General features: G+C 43.4%; 1 protein-coding gene across 1 annotated transcript in view; it reads right to left on the minus strand.

Moving 5' to 3' along the window:
• CPNE4 (copine 4) overlaps positions 1–20280 on the minus strand; it is a 316423-nt gene that overhangs the window by 225961 nt on the left and 70182 nt on the right. The window contains exon 2 of the mRNA XM_016224318.2: positions 15730–15910. Coding sequence (XP_016079804.2) covers positions 15730–15910 — 181 coding nt within the window. The remainder of the gene's footprint in view (positions 1–15729; positions 15911–20280) is intronic.

The raw sequence follows: 20280 nt of genomic DNA on the forward strand, positions 1-20280 counted from the left end.
ATTCATAGGATTAGACCCTCAAAAACTGGCCTGTTATCCCTCCCAGAACGTCCCTTCCCCTCCCCACTGAGAGCTGTTGAGCACCATCTGTGCTAATAAGGCTCTGTGACTTAAAACTCATCGACCTCCTAGGATGACTGCGGATTCCCCTTCTCAAAAGGTCTTTAAAAATAGAAGAGATATTCTCTTCTGGGGTATGGCTTAGGCAGAGCTCTAGCAAAAAGAGATGAGCCTTTCATAACATCCTATTAAGAACCTTATTGTCAGAATTATCAAGGTTCAGTGATTGGAAGGGGTTGTCCCCTCCGGTTGAAGTCAGTCCTTTGCACATAGCATAATTTTCCCTTTTTAAACAATGTTATTTCCTACCTTGTTTACCTGGCAGACTCATCACCTAAGATTTAGTTCAAGGAGCATCCTGTCTACAAAACCTTCCCTGGCTCCTCTTCCCAGTCTAGAGTTGAATATACTTTCCTCTGACTCCTCCAAGCTTTTAAAGAATATTTTGGATCACATATTTTTCTGTCCCATGAGGAATATGAGCCTTATGAAGACAGGGACCATAACTGTCCATTCTCAAGTCCAGTGGCAAGGAGGGTGCATGGCATAAGAATTCAATTGTCATTTAGTGAACGAAAGCCAGGGACCAGGTTATACTTATAAAATGGAACTTCCGGATAATAACATTCCTCAAAACACAACAGAGTTGGTCTAATAAATTGGACAGCAATTAAGCCATCTACCTCATCTTAAAAAAACAAAACATGTCTCCTGTCCAGATCCCTTGTGAAAACTCACGCCCTGTCTGATAAACTCAGGATATTTCTTAAGGAGCTTTCTATAGGTGAGAAACTTCAATGTCTTCAAAAGAGCTCCTGGGAATTTTCCCTCTCACTGATCAGGGAGATAGAGAAAGAATAGAAAAGAGATATGGAGTTAAATTGAAGAAAAAAATATTATAGAATCCACATACACTGAGCCTCATAAATACCATTCTTTGGATAATAACTGAGAAATAAAAGGTTTAGATCCAAGACTTGTTATGATTGCTATTCTGCTTAGCCAACAAGTTGGGCCATTAAGATGTTTTTTAAATGGAGCAGCTTAACTTCCAGTTTCACTTTGAGCAAGAGGAAAGCAGCCCCTGATATCTGGGAGTGGGCGTGGTGGGCTGACTCGGTGCTATCATTTAGGCCTTTGTGTTGCTAGAAGCTGGCCTGGCACACACAGCTAGGTTTTAGTGTTCTGCTGAACAAAAAAAAAATTCATTAGAAAACCAGCACAGCACAAGGCTACACTGTGTGCCCGTGATGGGGCAAGACAAAAGCTAGACTTCTCTGTGATCATGCTTGAACCAAACAAACATCAACACTGTCCAAACCACAAAAAAATAACCAAACATCCCTCATCCTGATTAAAATGAGTGACTGCTGTTTCTTTCCCCATTACAGCTTCAGGCCTGGCCTATTCTTTCCTCCTAGATAGATCTATTACGGGACTCAGTTATAGCATTGTCCTGGCTTCCTGAAACCATCCAATCCAGAGGAAAGCTGTCCTTCCTTAAATTCTCCTGAAACACCTAACAATAGCCTGAATGCTACAAGCCCTTTCTGAAACTCTCTCACTAAGATGCCTCACAGTTCGCCGTGCACAGTGTTCTTCCTTGGAGCAATAAGCAATAAACCCAACTTATTCAACTACAGATGTCTTCCTGGTGGTTGGAGGGAATTATTACCTAACTTTATTTGTTCACTCAAGTATAAACTGACTTTTCAAGGATGCCAGAGTTTAACACTAAGATATTAAACTCTCTTGATTAAATTTTACAATTCGATCATATTATTATAATCTGTTATGCTGTCCCACCTCGGTTAAATTTCCTCCAGAGGAAACGATGGAATAAATATTAAGAAATGAAAAATAAAGAGGGAATAATTGGAGTTTCTATTTTCTTACGTCCCTCATCTAAGAGAGGGAAATCACCTTTTGTAATGTAGAGCTCTGTGGTGTCATGGTTGAATTTCATCCATGGAAGCAGTACATTTTTCTAAGATCCTCAGCTCATCACCATAATTTCTACTAGTTCTCTCTGCACAAAGATTTCTCCATGGAGCTGTCATAATATTTTTCTTCCCACTAAGAATACCAGAGTGCTTTTTCTTCCCGAGTTCTTTTTATGTTGTATAATGTGACAGGTTATTAAATCAATCTCTCTTCCTCTCTTTAAATGAAGCACAGCACCAAGTACAGTGATCGTTTAGAATTATAGATGACAACCTAGAGATGTTTGGATTCACTCTTCAGTTCTAACACACACATAACAACCCACGTCTCTCTCACGCACGTCCTCACTCTCTTGCAAACGCACATACACTGCAGATTAGTTATGCTTTCATTACATTAGTGTTGTGTTATGTCAGTCATATTATGTTATATTAATAATTATACATATTAATATAATAATTTTGTAGGGAGGATAGAAGGGTGATTAGAATCACTTATGTGAACTCAAGTCATGTCAAAGCAAGGAAATACCCATTCTGTCACTGGGGCAAGAAGGGATGACAAAGGTCTGAGGAAGGGATTTATATATTAAAGTCTAAATGTTTAAGATATTTTTTAAAGAATTGACTCCTTTGAATTTCACAGTTTGCTGGTGGGAACACATTGGTATAGTCACTCCAGATAAGCAACTGGGTAATTTTCGAAGCTTAAAAAATGTGTGTATTATTTGACCTACTTCTTTCCCTAAGAAAGCAATCATAAGTGTTCACAGAATTATATTAATAATAACAATTAATGGCTAGCAGTTATGTGATGCTAAGTGCTAGACACTGTTGCGTGTTAACTCCTCAGAACTACCCATTAAACAGATGAGAAAATGGAGGTATCTGACTTGTGCAAGATCTCATAGCTGGTAAATGGAGCTGGGATTCAAATATAGTCTGTGACCAGAATCACCCTGTGCCAGGACGCCACAGCGTCTCTCACCAATCGAAGCATATTCATTGTAGAACCATGGATACAACCTGCTCTTCCCCCGGTATGATCCATCACCATTCACCCAGTTGCTCAGTTTTCTGGAATCACTACTGCCTCCTCTCTTTTTCTCATACTCTGCACCCAATCCATCAGCAATTTTTAAAAATTTATCTTTATTGTTGAAAGTATTACAGATGTCCCCATCAGCAAATTTTAGTCTACTTTTCAAAAACATCTTCTTGCAAACCACTGCTCGTCTCCTCCATGGTTGCCCCCTGATCCAAACTATTATATCTCTCACATGGACAGATGCAGTAGCTTGAGTTGTCTCCAGCACCTGCTCTTATCTCTGTGCACTGCCTGGCACAAGCAAACAATGTTATCTCTTAATATGCAAATCATTTCCCTGCTCCAAGCCTTCCAACGTGCACCCCCGCTCATATCCCATTTGGAATAAAATCCAGGATCCCAACTATCCAGGACCTATAAAGCCCTACACGATCTACCCTCTAGCTGCCTCTTCAACATTATTTCCTCTCACTCTTGCCCTCTTATCCCACTGCTCTCCAGCCACCTTGCCTCCAAGCTATTCCTAAAATAAGCCAAGAAAATGCCTCTGTCTTGGCCTCTGCTAGTCCTTCTGTGGAACACTCTTTCCCTATATCCAGATAACTATGTCCCTTATCCATTCAGGTTTCTGTGGGCATATTGCTTCCTCAGAGAAGTCTTCCCTGCATTCTCCATGCCCTTCCCTGCATCATTTTTCCTTGTGGCATGTACCACTATCTGACAACAGAGTATGTATTTATTGCTTATTTTCTGTTCCCCCCACTAGCACAAAAGCCTGGGCCATGTATTGTTGCCTGCTCTAGTCCCAGCCCATGGAGCAGTGCCTAGCATATAGTAGGAACTCAACGAATGTTCCCTGATTGAATGAAAAAATGAACCATTTACAGGTGCACCATTAGTGGGCCCGAGAGTGAATCATGGCTCAGCTGCAGGATGAACTGCTCTCTCGTCAGTAAATTACAGTGGGAAATATTTATTAGGATTGATAAGTGGGATTGGGCCAATCTCAAGGTAGCATGGAGAGTATGCAAGAAGAGAATCCAGCAGCAACGAGATGCGTTTGGGCTTCGGTGGCTCCACAGCCCTGGGTGTGTTGACATCTAATAAGGGGGAGACTTTGCCACAATGGGCTCCAGGGGCAGAGGGCTCATGCTGTGACCAGAGGATCCGAAATCTGAAGTCCTATGATTTCAGAGAGCAGGTTCTATTCACACTGACTATACGATCTTAGAAATAGTATGACATATCTGAATTTCAGTTCTCTCATCTGTAAGTGGGCAATAAAAATAATAGGGCTGACTTCAGTGGGCTGTTGTGAGGAATCAATGGAAAAAATGTAGAAGGGTTATACAGATGTTAGCTGCTCTCCTTTCTGTTCCCTCTTTCTCTCCTCCCCCCTTTTCTTTTCTTTCCCCTTCCCCTGTTCCTTTGTTGTATCTAGTGATGGTAGCATATATGTGTATTATTCTTAAGACTGGTGTTTAAAACCAGGAGAGAGACTTCAACTTATATTTTCTTCCTCTTGCACTTTTCCAGGCTATGCTTTTCCTACGTTTATCACTCAGAGTAGAGTAGAAAGTCTCTCCTTTACAAGTTTAATATTTGCATCTTTCAAGCTTCTAAGACAGCCCCTAAATGGGAATTGGGATTATAAATATTCCCCCATTCCTCCTAATCACACCTTTTAAGGTAATCATAGGAACATGTGATAATAAGATGAGGCTCCTAACTTAATTCACATTTCCAGATATAGTCTATGATTTACCTGTGAGGCAAACATTGGACACTTTCCTGTTCAGGAACAGGGGCTATGTCCTTGCACTGAGACTGCTGTACATGGAAGGCCACATGTAGATGCCCCAACCCTAAGTCCTAGCCTGACGTGAGAGCGAAGAGACCTTCAGATGATTTGAAACCCTAGCCTTATAGCATCACTAGCCTTCCAGTCTTCCCAGCTGAAGTCCTAGACATGGTGGAACAGGATGAGCCATCCCCACTGTGCCCTGTCTGAGGTTCTGACGCACACAATTCATGAGTTTAATAAAAGGGCAGCCCTACGCTGTTCAATTGGGGATAATTGTTATGCAACAGCAGTAACTAGAACAAGCTGAACAAAGTAAAACTCCAATGGGATTAGACTAAATCAGTGCCCCCAGCAAATCCCAGGTTCTGAGAAGTTGTTTTAAAAAAGGCTAGAATTCAAAAGGGGACATTTAAAAGGTATCGAATTTTCTTGCTTCGACGCACAGTTCCCAAACTGTAATCTCTCAACAAGAACCAGTCTTCACACTCAAGAAGAAAATATCTAAGACTAAATTCTCAGATGAGAGGAAGCTCTCGAAATACCAAGCATTTGAAAACCGACTTGCCAAGATAGGGAGTTGAACATGTCTGGGCTTGAATCAAGATAAAATATTTAATTAGCCTATAAACTGACCCCAAGAACATCTGGAGTTTCCAGAAGGAAAGAATTTTCTTGTCACTTCTCCTCTAAGACTGCCAAACAGTGGGGGCTGGTGGGGGCACCGAGGCTAAGATGGAAAGCTAAGGTTATCGGCATGGCCCCTCGGATTCCCATCCACAGATTAGAGAACAGGGACAAGTGGAGTGAGTCGCTCCAAGTCTACTCATCTTCAAACTGCAGAGAGAGCAGGGGATAAGTAGGCTTGATAATTCCCGACCAGGGGAGCCGAAACAGGTGAAAGTGGTAGTCAGAGACTTGGCAGAAACTCAGAGACCTGGTCCATTTTCTCTCTGAAAGTTCTCTTCTTTTACACAGAAGACTGGGGCCAAGAATACTTGGGCTGGGCAATAGTTCAAAAACGTGCCTCTGGCATTAAACACACCTCAATGCAGGTATTACCTGGTATCTCCTGTATACCGAGGACTAAGTGATGTGCCAGCTACATTAGTTTTGCAGACAGCATCTCTTTTAAACATAGCACCATTTAATATTTATTAAGCACTCACTATGCCCTGGGTACTATATTAAGCAAGTCTTCAGCATCATTTCATTTCATCCTTATAATAAACTCATGAATAGGTTTTACTGTTGCCTCCATTTGACAGGTGTTGAAAATGCAGGCCCAGGGAAGCTGAGGCATTTCCAAAAGATCAGATCACACAGGCAACCCAAGTGGCCTGATTCCACAGCCTGTGGCATCAGCCTCTCCACTCTCCTGCCAGCCAATCATTAATCCTGACACAACCATGTAGACGTGAGGTAGTAGGAGAGGGTCAGAGGTGTTAGGAGACTTTCCAAGGTCACACAGTTACTATGTGGAGGACCTAGGCTTTGCTTCCATGCTAACTCCAGATCCAGCCTGCCTGCTATGCCAGCTTTCTGGGCTGCCAGGCAGCGATCTCAGCTTGAGCCAAAGCTGGGTGAGTCATGGCATAAACAGTTTAGTTTGTTTCTGAGCTAAACAAGCTCTGGGTTTATTTTTCTTTTTACGGTACTCTCTCTGAATTTTCCAATTTTTTAGTAATAGAATCATATTTTCCCATTTTAAAAGAAAATCTTACATAGGCCCCCAATATATATAATAGATTAAAGTGATATTTTATTGGCATAAATGTATTTTATAAGTTGGAATTTCTGTCACTATCATGTCAATCAATGGGAACACAATCAGAGTTACTGGTTAAAAGTATGTGTTATTTTCTGTTATATATTTTAAATAGTAAAATACATTTTAGGAAATGCTCCATATTTTGATTGGGACAGTGCATCTAAAATAGATGCATTTGATGCATTTGTATGCAGATTGCCTCATTAAAGTTGATAAAAAGCAAAAAGTTCTATTTCAAACAAATGCTGGCAGTGCTTCTGTAGTAACCAGGCTCCTCCCAGAGCACTAATTGACATCTTGAAAGCAAACATTTCAGTGGCTCAGAGTGGGGAAGCTGAAAACTCTTTTTGTCCTAAAGTTTAAATTAAGACGTTGAAGGACTTCAATCTCATTCCAGGAATTTCTGTGGCTTAAACACACCATCTAATCCCTGAGAGCTAACAAGAAAAACTCGTTGCCACATCTAGACTCAGCTGCTTCTGAAGCTGGCGGAGGAGAACAGGGAGGGGAAGAGCAGGTGGAAGGAGCTGGGTTTTCAGCAGATCATTCACTCCGTCTTCCGTGGGGTCTCAGCGAGAGGCCCAGGAGGAAGACCAGCTCGGGGGCAGCCTGGCGAGGCCTCCAGTCACTGACACTAACTGCCACTGCAGGGCTCCCCTTGCTCTCCCTGCCCCACTCTCCCCACGGGGGGGGGGGGGGGGGGACAGAAAAGCATGAAGAAGTTTAAAACAAACGGGACCAGTTACAAACCACTCCGCAGACCTCATCCCTCCAAGCCTCATCTCCTCTTTTCAACACACCTCCAACTGCCCTGCACAGAACTTACACACAAACACATAAACAAGCCCGTTTAGATCCAACTCCTCGCCGTAGGCCCCCCTCCTCTTGCTTCCACGTGAAAGGGATAAGCCGAACCGTATTGTTAAATTCTAATGAGTTACTCTCCTGAATGAAGGCAGGATGACCCTCAGAAATTCAGTGTCTTTGGAGGTGAACACAGGGAAAGGGACCAGGAAAATGAAATTCATCCAACTACTGAATTTCAAGTATCCACTGTGCTGGGCCCTGGGGACGCAAAATCAACACAGTGGCCACAGCCTTAGTGTCCCAGAATTCACCACCCCAGTGACCTCCAGATGCGTTCCCACTACGCCGCCCCTAGCCATGGGCTCTTTAAATGGCCTTAGTCCTCAGAAAAGTTGAGGACTGAACCGCACATCTTTATTTAGAAAACAAAACATGTCTCAAAAAATGACACGTGCAATATCATAGCACTTACTGAGCACTCACTCTCATCCTGGGCACCGTTCTAAGCACAACTACGTGCACTGACTCATTTAATCTTCATAATGGCCCTCATGAAGTAGGTACCGTTAGGATACCCATTTTATAGATGAGAAAATTGAGGCACTGGGAGGTTGGGGTCATTTGCCCTCAGCATAGCTGGGTTAGGACTTAATCTAGGCAGTCTGAGCTCTGAACCCCTATGCCATGCAGGAGTCAGGCAGAAACCATTATAAATTGGGGGTGAGAAGGATGTTTCAATTAGTCACAAAACCAAATTTAGTTTATATTTAAAGAAACAAACATGAACAGTTTTAAATGAATTCTTGAATTCTCTGAAGAGAAGAAAACATCTTCCTTTTAAAGACTAGTGGCAGTGGCGTTACATGGAGTTGCTCCACCTTCCCAGAGGCCAGGATGAGAGAGGTGCAGATTCACGGGCACTGAAGACACAAAGATCTGAGTTCAAACCCTAATACTACTTCTTACCTTGTGACCTTGGACTTGGACTTTTCCTATGTGGGTGTCAGCTTTCTCACCTGTAAATGGGCAATCGCAATCTCTATCTTCTAGTCATGTATGAATAGCACAGTTCCTGAAGTCAGACATTCTGGGTCCAATTTGTCATAGCTCCTCCACTTATTACCTGTGCGGCCCTTCAGCAAGTTACTTTACCTTGCCTACGTATTAAATATATACGGACCCCAATGCTAGAGTTGTCCTGATCATTAAACAGGATGGCACAAATGAAGTGCTTAGGAGACTGCCTGATACATTGTATAACTACTCCCAACATATTTAAGGTATTACTATTAATAAACTACCACTACAATCAGTAAAACAGATTAAATGGGTTGAAATTACACAGGAAAGCTCATTGTTTAAGGAGATAATTATCAGTAGAGAGTCTAGTCAAACATTAAGACAGGTACCCAAGAACTATATTGAAAACAAATTCTCTGAGATGCTAAAGGTGGCTCGAGCTAGAGGCAGAAGACTCTAAATCATAGATGTCTCCTGAAGCTCCTTCCTCAACCTATAATTCCATCTTTCAAATACTCATCATGGGACTCAAGCTATATTATAAAAACCCACGGCGACCAATGCTGTTTGAATGCCCAGAGTTCTGCAAGCTAAAGAGGCAGTGAAGCCCATGTCACAGTGCTGTCCTCTCCACAGGAGGACAGACACTATTCTACCAGCTGGCAGGTCATCTTCAGGGCACACAAGAGAATTAATAGTCGACTCAAGATTTCAGTTGTAATTGTATGTCCTCATTTGCAGCCCCTAGTTTCTCATTTTGTGTGATTCTTCTCAAACACCATGACACTGACAATTTTGAGATTTCAGTGACAAGAAAGCCACTTAGTCACATATTATGCAACCCAGTAAGCTTCTTTCCCTTCATCCAGTGCATCACCTACAGAGGGAACATCAGGGAGGTGATCTCGGGCAGCAGGGAAGAAACATTTTCTGGTTCTAATATTTCATTTTGCTTTCCTCTCCATTTAGTGCTCAGGGTAAAATTTCTAATATCAGCAAAATCAACTTTATTTTGTTTGTTTTTAAGAGAAGAAATTATTTTTATTAAGGACGTGTTAAGGAGGAGATAGAAAGCAACATCAAAGTTTTCTCAGATGGGAGTTTGATGTGAAACCACAGAGGAAACTTTGTGAACAAGTGAAGAAACTGTTGTTTTTTATCATCTGCCAAGCCTAGGTGTTAGCCAACAAAACGCTGCGAGTCGGTGAAGTGTGAACAGAACATCTTTGAAGAAAGGAGCTTGTTTGTGATATTCAGAGGGAATGTTTTAATTGACATAATTTTCATTTTTTGGCTTCAGCCTGTGTCCACAATGGAGAGGTCAACCACGTTGCAGGGACCCAGCCCAGGGGGTGGAGGTGCAGGAGTGTGGCCTACGCTCAGATCCCTTCAGGGGCCACAGTAGGTCAAGTGAGCGCAGCAGGCTCACTAGCGGGAAGCACGGGGACAGGCTCATACCTGGCTACGGGCAGCCGCTAACTATCTCCAGCTCGTCACTGCACAAAACTTACAGGCTTCAGGTTGCCATATTTTCTGGTAACTCAAAATTTCAACCAGAAACCTGGTACTTTATGAACAGTTGCCTGTTTGAACACCATGAAAGCCAAACAAAATAGTCTGGAGACTAGACAGAGTCCGGCTTCAAGTTAGCAACCTCTGGGCAAGTGAAGAGAGCACAGGGTTTGGAATCAACCAGATTCCAGCTTTTCTACTTGCTAGTTGTGTGACCCTGGGTGGTTTATTAATCCTGCCCAGCCTCAGTTTCCTTACGTGGTGAGTAAAGTCTACACAGCAGCGTAGTTAGTTATGAGGATTAGAAAGTATACGTGTAAAACGGCTAACACTTGGTTGGTATCAGACTATACAGTCAGCTACTTTATCTTCTCGTCACCAAAATGTTCATATCGCCTGACCCATTTTCATAAAATTCTAGCACTTTGGAGCAATGCAAAATGGAATATCTCAGGTGCAGGTGAAACTACTATTTGGGGCTTCATCTTCCTGGCTTGATACACAGAAGGGTGGTGGCTCACTACTGTCCCCAAAATGAAAGAGACTCCCGCGGAGCTCCTCCGCGTGCCCACTCATCCGGGAGCGCGCAAGCCTACCGCCGCCATGGACCCACGCCTCCCCTTCTGTTAGGCCAGCAAGGGTGCCCGGCCCTGTCACCACCCAGCCCTGCAAGCGCCTGGAGACATGGAGAGGATGGAGGAACGAAAGAGGGAGCGCTAGCCCCACTCCATAAGGTAGCCCAGGCACCCGCGAGGTGGTCTGCCCACTGCGCCTTGAGGCAAGGAAGGGGCTTAAGTTGGGGCCTTGTTCTGAGCCTGTTTCTCAAGGTCACGAGACCACCTGAGCCTCCAGCCCTCTGACCCCACAACGGGGCGAGTTCTTCTCTGGACTCTGAGGTCGCTGAGGATACAACCCATGTCTTTTTCATGGTACTCAATGCCTGCTGGGGTTAATTTCAACGCCTGTGCCTTCTTTTCACGGGGCCGTTATGAGAAGTAAATGAAATAAATGTAAGGAGACGGGCTTTGTAAATATAAAGTGCTATATGAATATATTATTATTATAAACAATAATCTTGCACTAGAGTGCACTGATGGGTTAGAAATAGCCACACTAATTATCACTGACAATTACTATTATCACTGAGACTCCACCAAAGCACCTGATTCATCATAACATGTTTTCATATGGAATTGATCCAACGGCAATTAGTCCTCAGAATTACTTACAGCTTCCCATGGAGGGGCTTTAATAACTGTGTACTAAAATTAAATGGAAAAACGGAATTGAAGGTGTTTGGAGCAATATTCTAGTAGTGTGGGAAATAACTTGGTTTTCCCAAAGAGGACAAGTACTCTGCCATTTGTAGGATCTCTGCTAAGGGCCACGGCGCCGTGAGCTTGGCTGTGCTTCATGGAGAACACTGAGCGTGCCCAGGCGATGGAACATATGCTCCAGGAAACTGAATAAAAGTCTTAGGTTCACAGCGGCCCTTGCCTTTCAATCCCTGAGAAGCGTTCATTTATCCCACTTGGATACGATGTTTACCTCCAGCAGTCCGTGAATGCATCACTACTCACCAGAAGGCAGGAGAAAATTATTTCCACCCTTCATTGGAAAATGAAATATGTTCTAAATTATCATTACACTGAACTGTAGCAAATACTGTGGCCGTTACATGGCCAGGAGTAGGTTCAGTGGGAATTTTACAAAACAGGTATAATGCTAAATTGGGGAAATTCAATGGTAGGTCTGAAACTCTCAGTTTGGAATATACTTCCAAGCTACAAGTTTTCTCTTTCCTTCTTTCTGACAGTTACAATCATGGCCATGAGCGATTGACTAAAGGGTTCACCCAATGAAAAAACACCATCCTATCTTCATATTCTGGTAAAAAACCAAAACTATCCTCTCTGTCTTCTCAGTCCTCAGACATATGCTCCAAACCCTTCTGGTCTACAAAGAACAACATTCCATGTGCATTTCAGATCAATTGATTTCCAATACTTCAAAGACATATCTACTTATCCTCATTGGCTCTTAATACTATTAGCAGCACAGGAGACCAGATTGTAGGTCTTTCTGAGTCTAAAAACCAGGCTAACATTTTTATGATCCCTCTTAGGGGGTCGAATGTTCTCTTCCATTGTTAACAAGTTACAGCCAATTAAAAGAGCAACCGTTCCCCTCCATATAGGAAGCACCATCTGAAGGTGGCTCTAACGACAGCAGCAGTAGCCCCGGCTGTAAACCAGGGCATAGCAGGGTCCTTTCCCTGCTGGAATTCCATTACAAAAAGCACAGGCCAGCAATCACAAGTAATAAAAAGGAAATGTCAATCTTTAGTTACAGCTCCCCAGAAAAACACGAGCTGTAAAATTAATAGCCCTCGGTTACATTTTTACAAACTCCCTTTCCTCTTCCACCCATCCCAGCTAAATTCTCCAGAACACCAAAAACCTCTGGAACTGTGTGAGCTATTTACACTTACTCTTAAATTAATTAAAACTAAATAGTTAAAAATGTCAGTTTTTACATAATCCACCTTCCAAGTGCTCACATGTGGCACAGAGAGACATTCCCATCATTGCAGGGACAGTGCTCATCCAGAGAGAGCTTCTTTTTCCAGACTTTAAAATTCTATATAAAAGATAAGCTCTCCCTTTTTTTTCTCTCCCTCCCTGACACCTCCCCCCCCAATCTCTTCATTATGCAAATCAGTTTGGCCTCTATGCTTTTCTTCACTCAGTCAACTACCAGATTCCCCTCAAGGAAGTGACCCAGCCAGCATGAATTCTCTTCTGCAGGGCTTTCTCTCAATTCTGGAAGTCTCTACATAAAAATCACTCTGTAAATCCAGACATGTTCTAGGGGCCAGATACAGGAAAACTCACCTATCACTAAATCTTGCCCCAGAGAGAGCACTGTCCATGTTTGCTAGCCCTCACCAAACACAGATAGTAATAGCTACATGGTTTAAATAGACTGTCAGTTCCTCCTAACTTGTAGCACAGGACCACTGGCTGAATTTGCACTGAAGAGTAGGTGTTCACACTAATGGTGAGAGAGGGTGAATGATTCTCCAAGTTACTGTGAGTTGTCAGGGCGTTTATGGGCTAGTCATTTACCTCTTTGCTCTCATTTACATTCTCTGCCTGCAAACCTTGCCCACTGGCTTCCGTCAAGGTTTGATCAGTGGAAGGCACAGATAGGAGACCAGAGAGCAACAGAGGGGGATGCCCAGGTAGCCGCATCTCCCTTTCAGGCAGCATTTCCAGCACCATCTGCATCTCCTCTGCCTTTCGGGTTCCCAATAAGGAGGCCCTCCTTCCATGCATCCAGCTTCTGCTGGTGGTCCAGCCGCTTGATTCCTCCTTTGTCCCTCACACCCAGCGGTGTGCTGGTAAATGCTTAACAACTGGTTCTGGAAGGAGGAGGGGGGAAGAAAAGAAGAAGCCCTGATTTGAAATGTTTGCCAATGTCTGCGGTGTAAATACACTCAGGCTTGGAAAATTCCTGAATATTTAATAGCCAGACACTTACAAGCCTATACAAGCTGATTTCCAGCACACTACTACTCACCCTAAGTAAAGGAACAGATTCCTCGTTCATCTCTTGGTTCCCTCACAGTCTCTCTTAGTTTCTCTGCATTTCCAAATCCTTTGTTAGTGGTTAGTTACCTGAACTAAATCTTATTAGCTGCCTGGCACGAGTGCATTTTTCCCAACTGTATCCTGAAGGTATATTGCTAAGAGTGTAAAATGTGTCAGAGAAGAGCTTCTCAAAGCACCGGAATAAAAATCAGCCATACCACTAAGCATGTAGGAAGTTCAGCTGACGTTACTGTTTTTAAAGAGTTAAGACTTTTTAGGTGAAGGAAGGAGCAAAGCAATATACGTTGCTGCACAAGTCTCTTATCTCACTGCCCCTTGGTAACAAAGTGTCTGTGGACAAGGAGCTGTCTGTGTGGAGTCTGCACTTTGAGTGACACTGTAATAGAGTACTTTGGAAAAGCAATTTGCCAACATGTATCAAAAGGCCCACAAGTGTCCTGTCCTTTGTCCCACTGGCTCCACTCTGGCAGAACCTGTCCCAGGAACTCATCCCCAAAGAGGGGGAGAGCTGCATGCGAAAAGATGTTCACGGCAGCATTACTTAAAATAGGGTATTTTGGGAAGCAACTTCAAAGTGAAAAAATAGAAAAATGATTAATTAAGTCCATTTGATGGGCTATTATACAGCCTTGAAAATTATAACTATGAATATTACAGCACTATGGGAAAAACATATCCTACTAGGTAATAATCAGGAAAGAAAATTTCACATGCATGATAAGACTGAAAGGAAATATGAACAAATAATCACTGAATTATGCAAAGAGGGTATTAGGAGATGAACTTTTTCTCTAATTTTCAGAGGGACCTTTTTCTAATATAAAAACTCCACTTAGTTTTGTTAATTTAAAAAAAACAACAGAGAAACCCACTGACAAAGTCAATGAGGATATTTAGAAGGAAAAAAATATGTATGTATATATGTGTGTGTGTGTATATATATATATATATATATATACACACACATATATATATTACACATTAAGATACCTGTGAACACTGTTTTAGTTTACAGTATAAGCCCTGGATAAGCCTGAAGTTAAATTAAGATCCCCGACCTGCCAATCTGTCATCCACTCCCCCATGCACGGCTCCTACTCACCTCAATAACATCTGCTCACCCTCACACCTCCCTTTCAGGAGCGGCTTTTATCACATGTGTACTAATAAGCAAATGTGCTGCCTCTAGGACCTTCTGTCTACTGTCAAGTGGAAGACTTTGCCCCCTAGAGGAGCACCTTCCAACTATTTGCGCACAGGTTGGAGAAGTGTTGAAGCCCTAAAGCATTTGTCCTCAGGGATCCAGAGCAAGGAATTGTCTCCACTTTCTTGGCTCGGCATGGCTCAGACCTATGTCCAAATTCCACCAAGTCTCTGGTTCCCTTAAAGAGGATAGTAGCTGCTTACACAGCTGCACCCCCTGCCCCTTCCTAGCCCCCCATTCACCTCAGACCAGGTATTTAAAAGCAAAGCTTATTTAGGCCAGGTACCTAGAAATGAAAAAGAAAAACAAAAAACAACAACAACTTAAAGCAAGTCCTCACCCGATTTGTTTCAACTTTTAAATAAACTAAGTCTAACTGCAGAATCCAACCAGCAACATTCCCACACAAGCCTCCAAAGACTGCCAGGCGCCCACCATTATTATAAAATAGCAACGAAGCCCAGGGCCTGGAGCTCCACCACCTGGGTGCATGTATTAGATTTTCCACTTACAAGCTGAACGATCTTGGGCAAATCCTTAACCAATCTGCCTCTGTTTCCTCATCAGAAGACTAAATTAGCTATTTTTACATAGAGCTCTTAGAACAGTGCCTGACGTTTAACAGGTGCCCAATCAAGTTTAGCTAGTATTGGGTTCTCCTCCAAAAATTAATGCTGTGCGATGTGGCCCCCGCAGGGCAGCCCTCCCTGCCCTTCCTCAGGGGCCACTCTGTCCATAAGGAGCACACAAAAGAAGGAGAAATGTGAAAACATCCACAGCAGCAAAACAGCCACATCAAACCCCTCACGGTGCCAGCAGAACCGTGATCATAGTCAGCTCTAGAATTTTTCATCTCATCAAACTAAAACACCGAAAAACGGGAAAGGCCAAACTCTTTTCAAACCAGTTCTCCAGCCACACTTGCGTCCGTTTGCTCGGACATGCCTACCTCGAACCACTGCCCGTGGGACTGCATCTTGAGGATGACACAGGGGTCCGGTTTGGAAAGGGCGTCTCTGTCGGAAATGCCCTTACAGGCCACGCGCAGCTCAACCTTGGTCAGGCAGGGGCTGCTGAAGATCCCCAGCGTGTTGGCCGCAGACTCGTAGATGTTGCTCATTTTCTTCATCCTGTTTTGGGGCAAGAAAGGGAGAGAAAGAGACATGCCAGTCAGCGGAACATCCATCAAAGGAGGAAACCTCTCAGTCACGGGTAGGAAATCGTTCAGCACAGTTTCAAATAGTGACTGTATTTACTGTTCCGCATCCCACCCCAATGGCACAGCTCCAGGGAAGTAAACAAACAAAAATCAGAAACAAAAATAACCTCAACAGGTGTTGGTGCACTTGGCGAAGAACATTATTTTCCAAAACGATTTGCATACCTTTGCATGGTAAAAATTTTAGTCTGAGAAATCACATTAATGAATTAGTGCAAACGGATCCTGAAACTGTAATCCAGTTCTATATTAAGACTGTGTGCAATTTTGCAGATTTCCAAATTTTCCTTCTATGTGATGGCACAGAGATAAATGTTGCCCTGCCTGAAGAAACAGTCCAAGTTTCCCTTCCCTAAACCCTGGTCCACCTTCTCAAGATGCCTTCAGCTCCAAGACAGAGGCCCAGAAGCTGATCTCCTGCCCCAGGTGCCCAAGCCCATTCTCACCTTTCCCTTCCAGCTCTGACCTGCACCATCAAGATTCAGAATCAAAAGGGGGAAAGCAAGAGAACGACTGTATGAGATAAAAAGCACAAAGCCTCTGATTCTGGACTCACAGAAACAGCAGCCACACCTAAGCTCCGGCAGGTCCCCTCCCCACCTCCACCTGATAACCTTTCAACAACGCTTGGCATCAGGAGGGCCAAGGCTACAGGGATCCCCCAGTGGCCACCAGCAAGTTCCTCCTTCTCTAAGGATGATGGATTCTCTCAGGAGCAAAATTCAATATCCTTCTCATGGAATTCTGTTTCCCTGGAGATTCCTCAGGAAAACCCGCAATGGCTTCCCCAACCTCATAAGGCATTAGTCCCCTAGAGTGGAATCTTGTCATCTATAAAGTCAGGATAATCCCTCTATTGACTGCCAGCTCATTGTTGGCTAGCTTCCTATTGCTGTGGTCTGAATATTTGTGTCCCCTCAAATCCTAACCCCTGAAGGTGGCAGTATTAGGAGGAAGAGTCTTTGGGAGGTGATCAGGTGATAAGGCTAGAACCCTCATGAATGGGATTAGAGCTCTGATAAGAGACCCACAGAGCTCCTTGGGACCTTCCACCGTGTGAGGATACAATGAGAAGTCCATGTCCCAGAAGAGGAACCTCGCCGACCATGCTGGAACTCTCTGATCTTGAACTTCTAGCCTCCAGAACTGGAAGCAGTACATTTCTATTGTTTATAAAGCCACTCAGTCTGCTATTTTGTTATAGCAGCTTCCATGGGCTAAGTCATCCCTCTGACTAAAGGGATGCAGACCCAGAGAAGGGAGGAGAGAGACAACATATTTCTTCCCAATTCCTACCCTGATTTTTATCAGTGGCCAAGTCCCTACATGGCCCAGGTCCTGTCAGGCCACCCTCTCTCCGAGGTTCTCGCTCTCGCTGCACTTTGGGAATAGTTTCCTCCTTTTGCTCCTTCAGGCTTATAGGCAGTAATAGCTCCCTGCAAGTTTTAAGTTGAGCATTCTAGAACAAGATTCAGAGGCACTCGACTAATTGAACGGAGGATAGAAAGGAAGTAAGGAGGTGGTCTCAGCAGGAGTCTAGCTTCAGCATGGTTCCAAGGGAGGCTCTGGGGCATGAGTTGTACCATGGGTTAGTCCCACCTTAAGGAAAGGGGTCCAGCTTCTTATAGCCCCATGTCAATCAGTTGTGCCAGGGAGGCAGAACCTCACAGGTTTGGTGCCTCCCTCCACTGGCTGAGAACAATCAGTCAGTTCTCCAGAAAGGGGCAGCTCTGAGCCATTCATCAGCAGTTAACACTCACAGCCATTAGGGGATTAATGCACGAACTTGATAAAGGGAATCTGGGCAGAATATCAACATGGTCTGTTTCATCACAGTGTTAGTCTCTGATTATGTGTGTATATATATGAAGTCCTTTAGGTAGGGACTACTTCCTATACTTTATTGCATCCTCAATATTGTTCAACTTGATAATTCTGCAGGCTGATGATGAAACCAACATAATCCTCACTTCTGGGGGGATGTGGTACAGAAAAGAAACGTGAGGATACTGGAAATAAAACTCCCAACTTTTTACAATTACTCCTGGCTTACCTCCCTGTCCATGCACAAGTGAAAGCCCTGACCAGATACTCTGGAGTTCATGAGTTCCTCTGGCTGGGAGAGGTAACAGCAGTCCTGACCTTGACTTTGGAGGTAGTACATAGGCCAGTGAAGTCAAACTGTTTGGCTTTGGCCTGGCAGGAGCTCACTGCTGAAAGGTGATCACAAAATATGGCTCTGTCAACGAGTGACGAGCTACCTCCAGCCCCAGATAAGTGAAGTAAACAAGTAATTTCACACTCTGTTAGAGAACAGGATTAAAATATGGCCAGATTATCAATACATTTTCCATGGCCTATTTAAATCCTCTTTGTTGCCTTTCATAAAATATCCTGGTTTTACAGAAACTAATGTCTGCTGAGAATCATTTTGATGAAAACTGACTTTTGGCCAATTTTAGAAGCAAATTATAATTGTCTTTATACTCAGATAATTTAAGTTATAAAAAAGCCACCACTTCAGCAGATCCGCTCTCTCTTAACAGGACAAACTGATCCTGAAACTTAATTAGTTTCTGAATGAGTTGCAAACAAAGCCAAGACAATAGAGAGCTCTAGAGGGAGGAGAAGTAGCTTGAGTTCACAGGGGAACCAACTGAGCAGAGCTTGTCTTAGAACTGTGTTAAGAATAAGTGCGTAATCACTGTTCCGCTTGCTCTGGCATTACTTGGCCTTTTTAAATGTCGGAGCACATCCAGGGAAGGCTGGTATGCTGGATGTCTCTATCACACAACATTTCTGTCTTGATTTGAGAAATATGCACGAGGCATCTGGTATGTGCCTGGTGCTGTGCCGGAGGCTGGAGGCCTGAGCATCCCACTCCATCAGGCGAAGATAAACCAGTTGTTCCTCAGCCAGGACTTGTCAGTTTATTTCATATTTAACATTCCTTGATCTACTTTTGGATCAAGAGTCAATCTCTTGCGTAGCAAGGGCTGTGCTAGACACTGTAAAGGATGGAGATGTGAATGGACAGTTCATCCGCCTGAAGGTCCTAATCCTGGAGCGCTGCTTCTCAGACTTTAACATGATCACGAATCACCTGGGGAGCCTGTTAAAATGCAGTTCCTGTTTCCTGGGATACAGAGTCTGGGGCGGGCCTGCGATTCTGTTCCTGGGCAGCCTGTAGACCACATTTTGAGTTGCCAGTTTGTTGAGTGCAAACCAAGCACCTATAAAATAAGGCCCCAAAGTTATCTTAAGATCAGACTCATATGTGAGATGCAGAATGATCCAGAGGATGAGAGTATGGATCTAGCAGCACAGTATTTGAGGCTCCCCAAGCTCTACCACTCACCTCAAGTTACTTGAGTCATCTGTGCCTCAGTTTTATCATGTGTGAAATGGGGAGAATAATAATTCCTACCTTGTAGAGTTGTCTTGAGGATTAAATGAATTAATCCTCATAAAGTACGCAGAAGAGTGCCTGGTCCATAGTAAACATTCAATAAATGGAAACTATTACTGTACCTGTTAAAAGTGACACCACTAAGTTGACATTTATCAATATATTTATATGCCTGACAAGCACTGAACATTAAACCATCAGATCCTCAGGAGACCCTTTCACCTGGTCCTCAGGATAATCTTGTGGATGGTCTGGTTAGGGTGCCCATTTCACAGGAATGAACTTTAGCTTAGAGGAGAGAAACAGCTGCACATGGTTATCCAGCCACAGCGTTGTAGATTTAAACCCAGAACTCCAGGTCCAGAATTTAGGCCCTTAACCACTCTGCTATTCTTGCCTCCCTGTGGGATAGCTACTTAAGAAGACTTTCAAAAAACTGGCTACTGGAGACTTTCCCACACAACACTTTCCAAAAGTTTCTTAACCTACCTGGTTCCCCTAATTGTCACACTGCAGCCACTCCCCCTTCTCTCTTTCTGTCTACCCTCCAAAACTTCCAGCACCCTTCTCTCTCAATCTTCCAGACTTGCATATTCTTTAGTATTTTTTTTCCTTTCATAGAGAGTCTATCATTTTGTAAATTAATGTGACCACTAGATTTCACCTCACAACTGCATCATTGCTTCCCTGGCTCAGCCCCCACCCCTCCCCAACTCCCAGTTTGGCAGCACAAATATCAACTCTTCTGGAGACTGGGAAAGGAAGAAAAGCTATGAATATTTATACTTTTGTCCTCATTAAGCATATAATGTTCTATAAATTTCTTTTAAAAATAGTTTGCTTTCTTACCTACTAATACTAACTACACTAAA

This window comes from Miniopterus natalensis, chromosome 15 (genome assembly GCF_054644295.1).
Source record: "Miniopterus natalensis isolate mMinNat1 chromosome 15, mMinNat1.hap1, whole genome shotgun sequence".
NCBI classification, from domain to species: Eukaryota; Metazoa; Chordata; class Mammalia; order Chiroptera; family Miniopteridae; genus Miniopterus; species Miniopterus natalensis.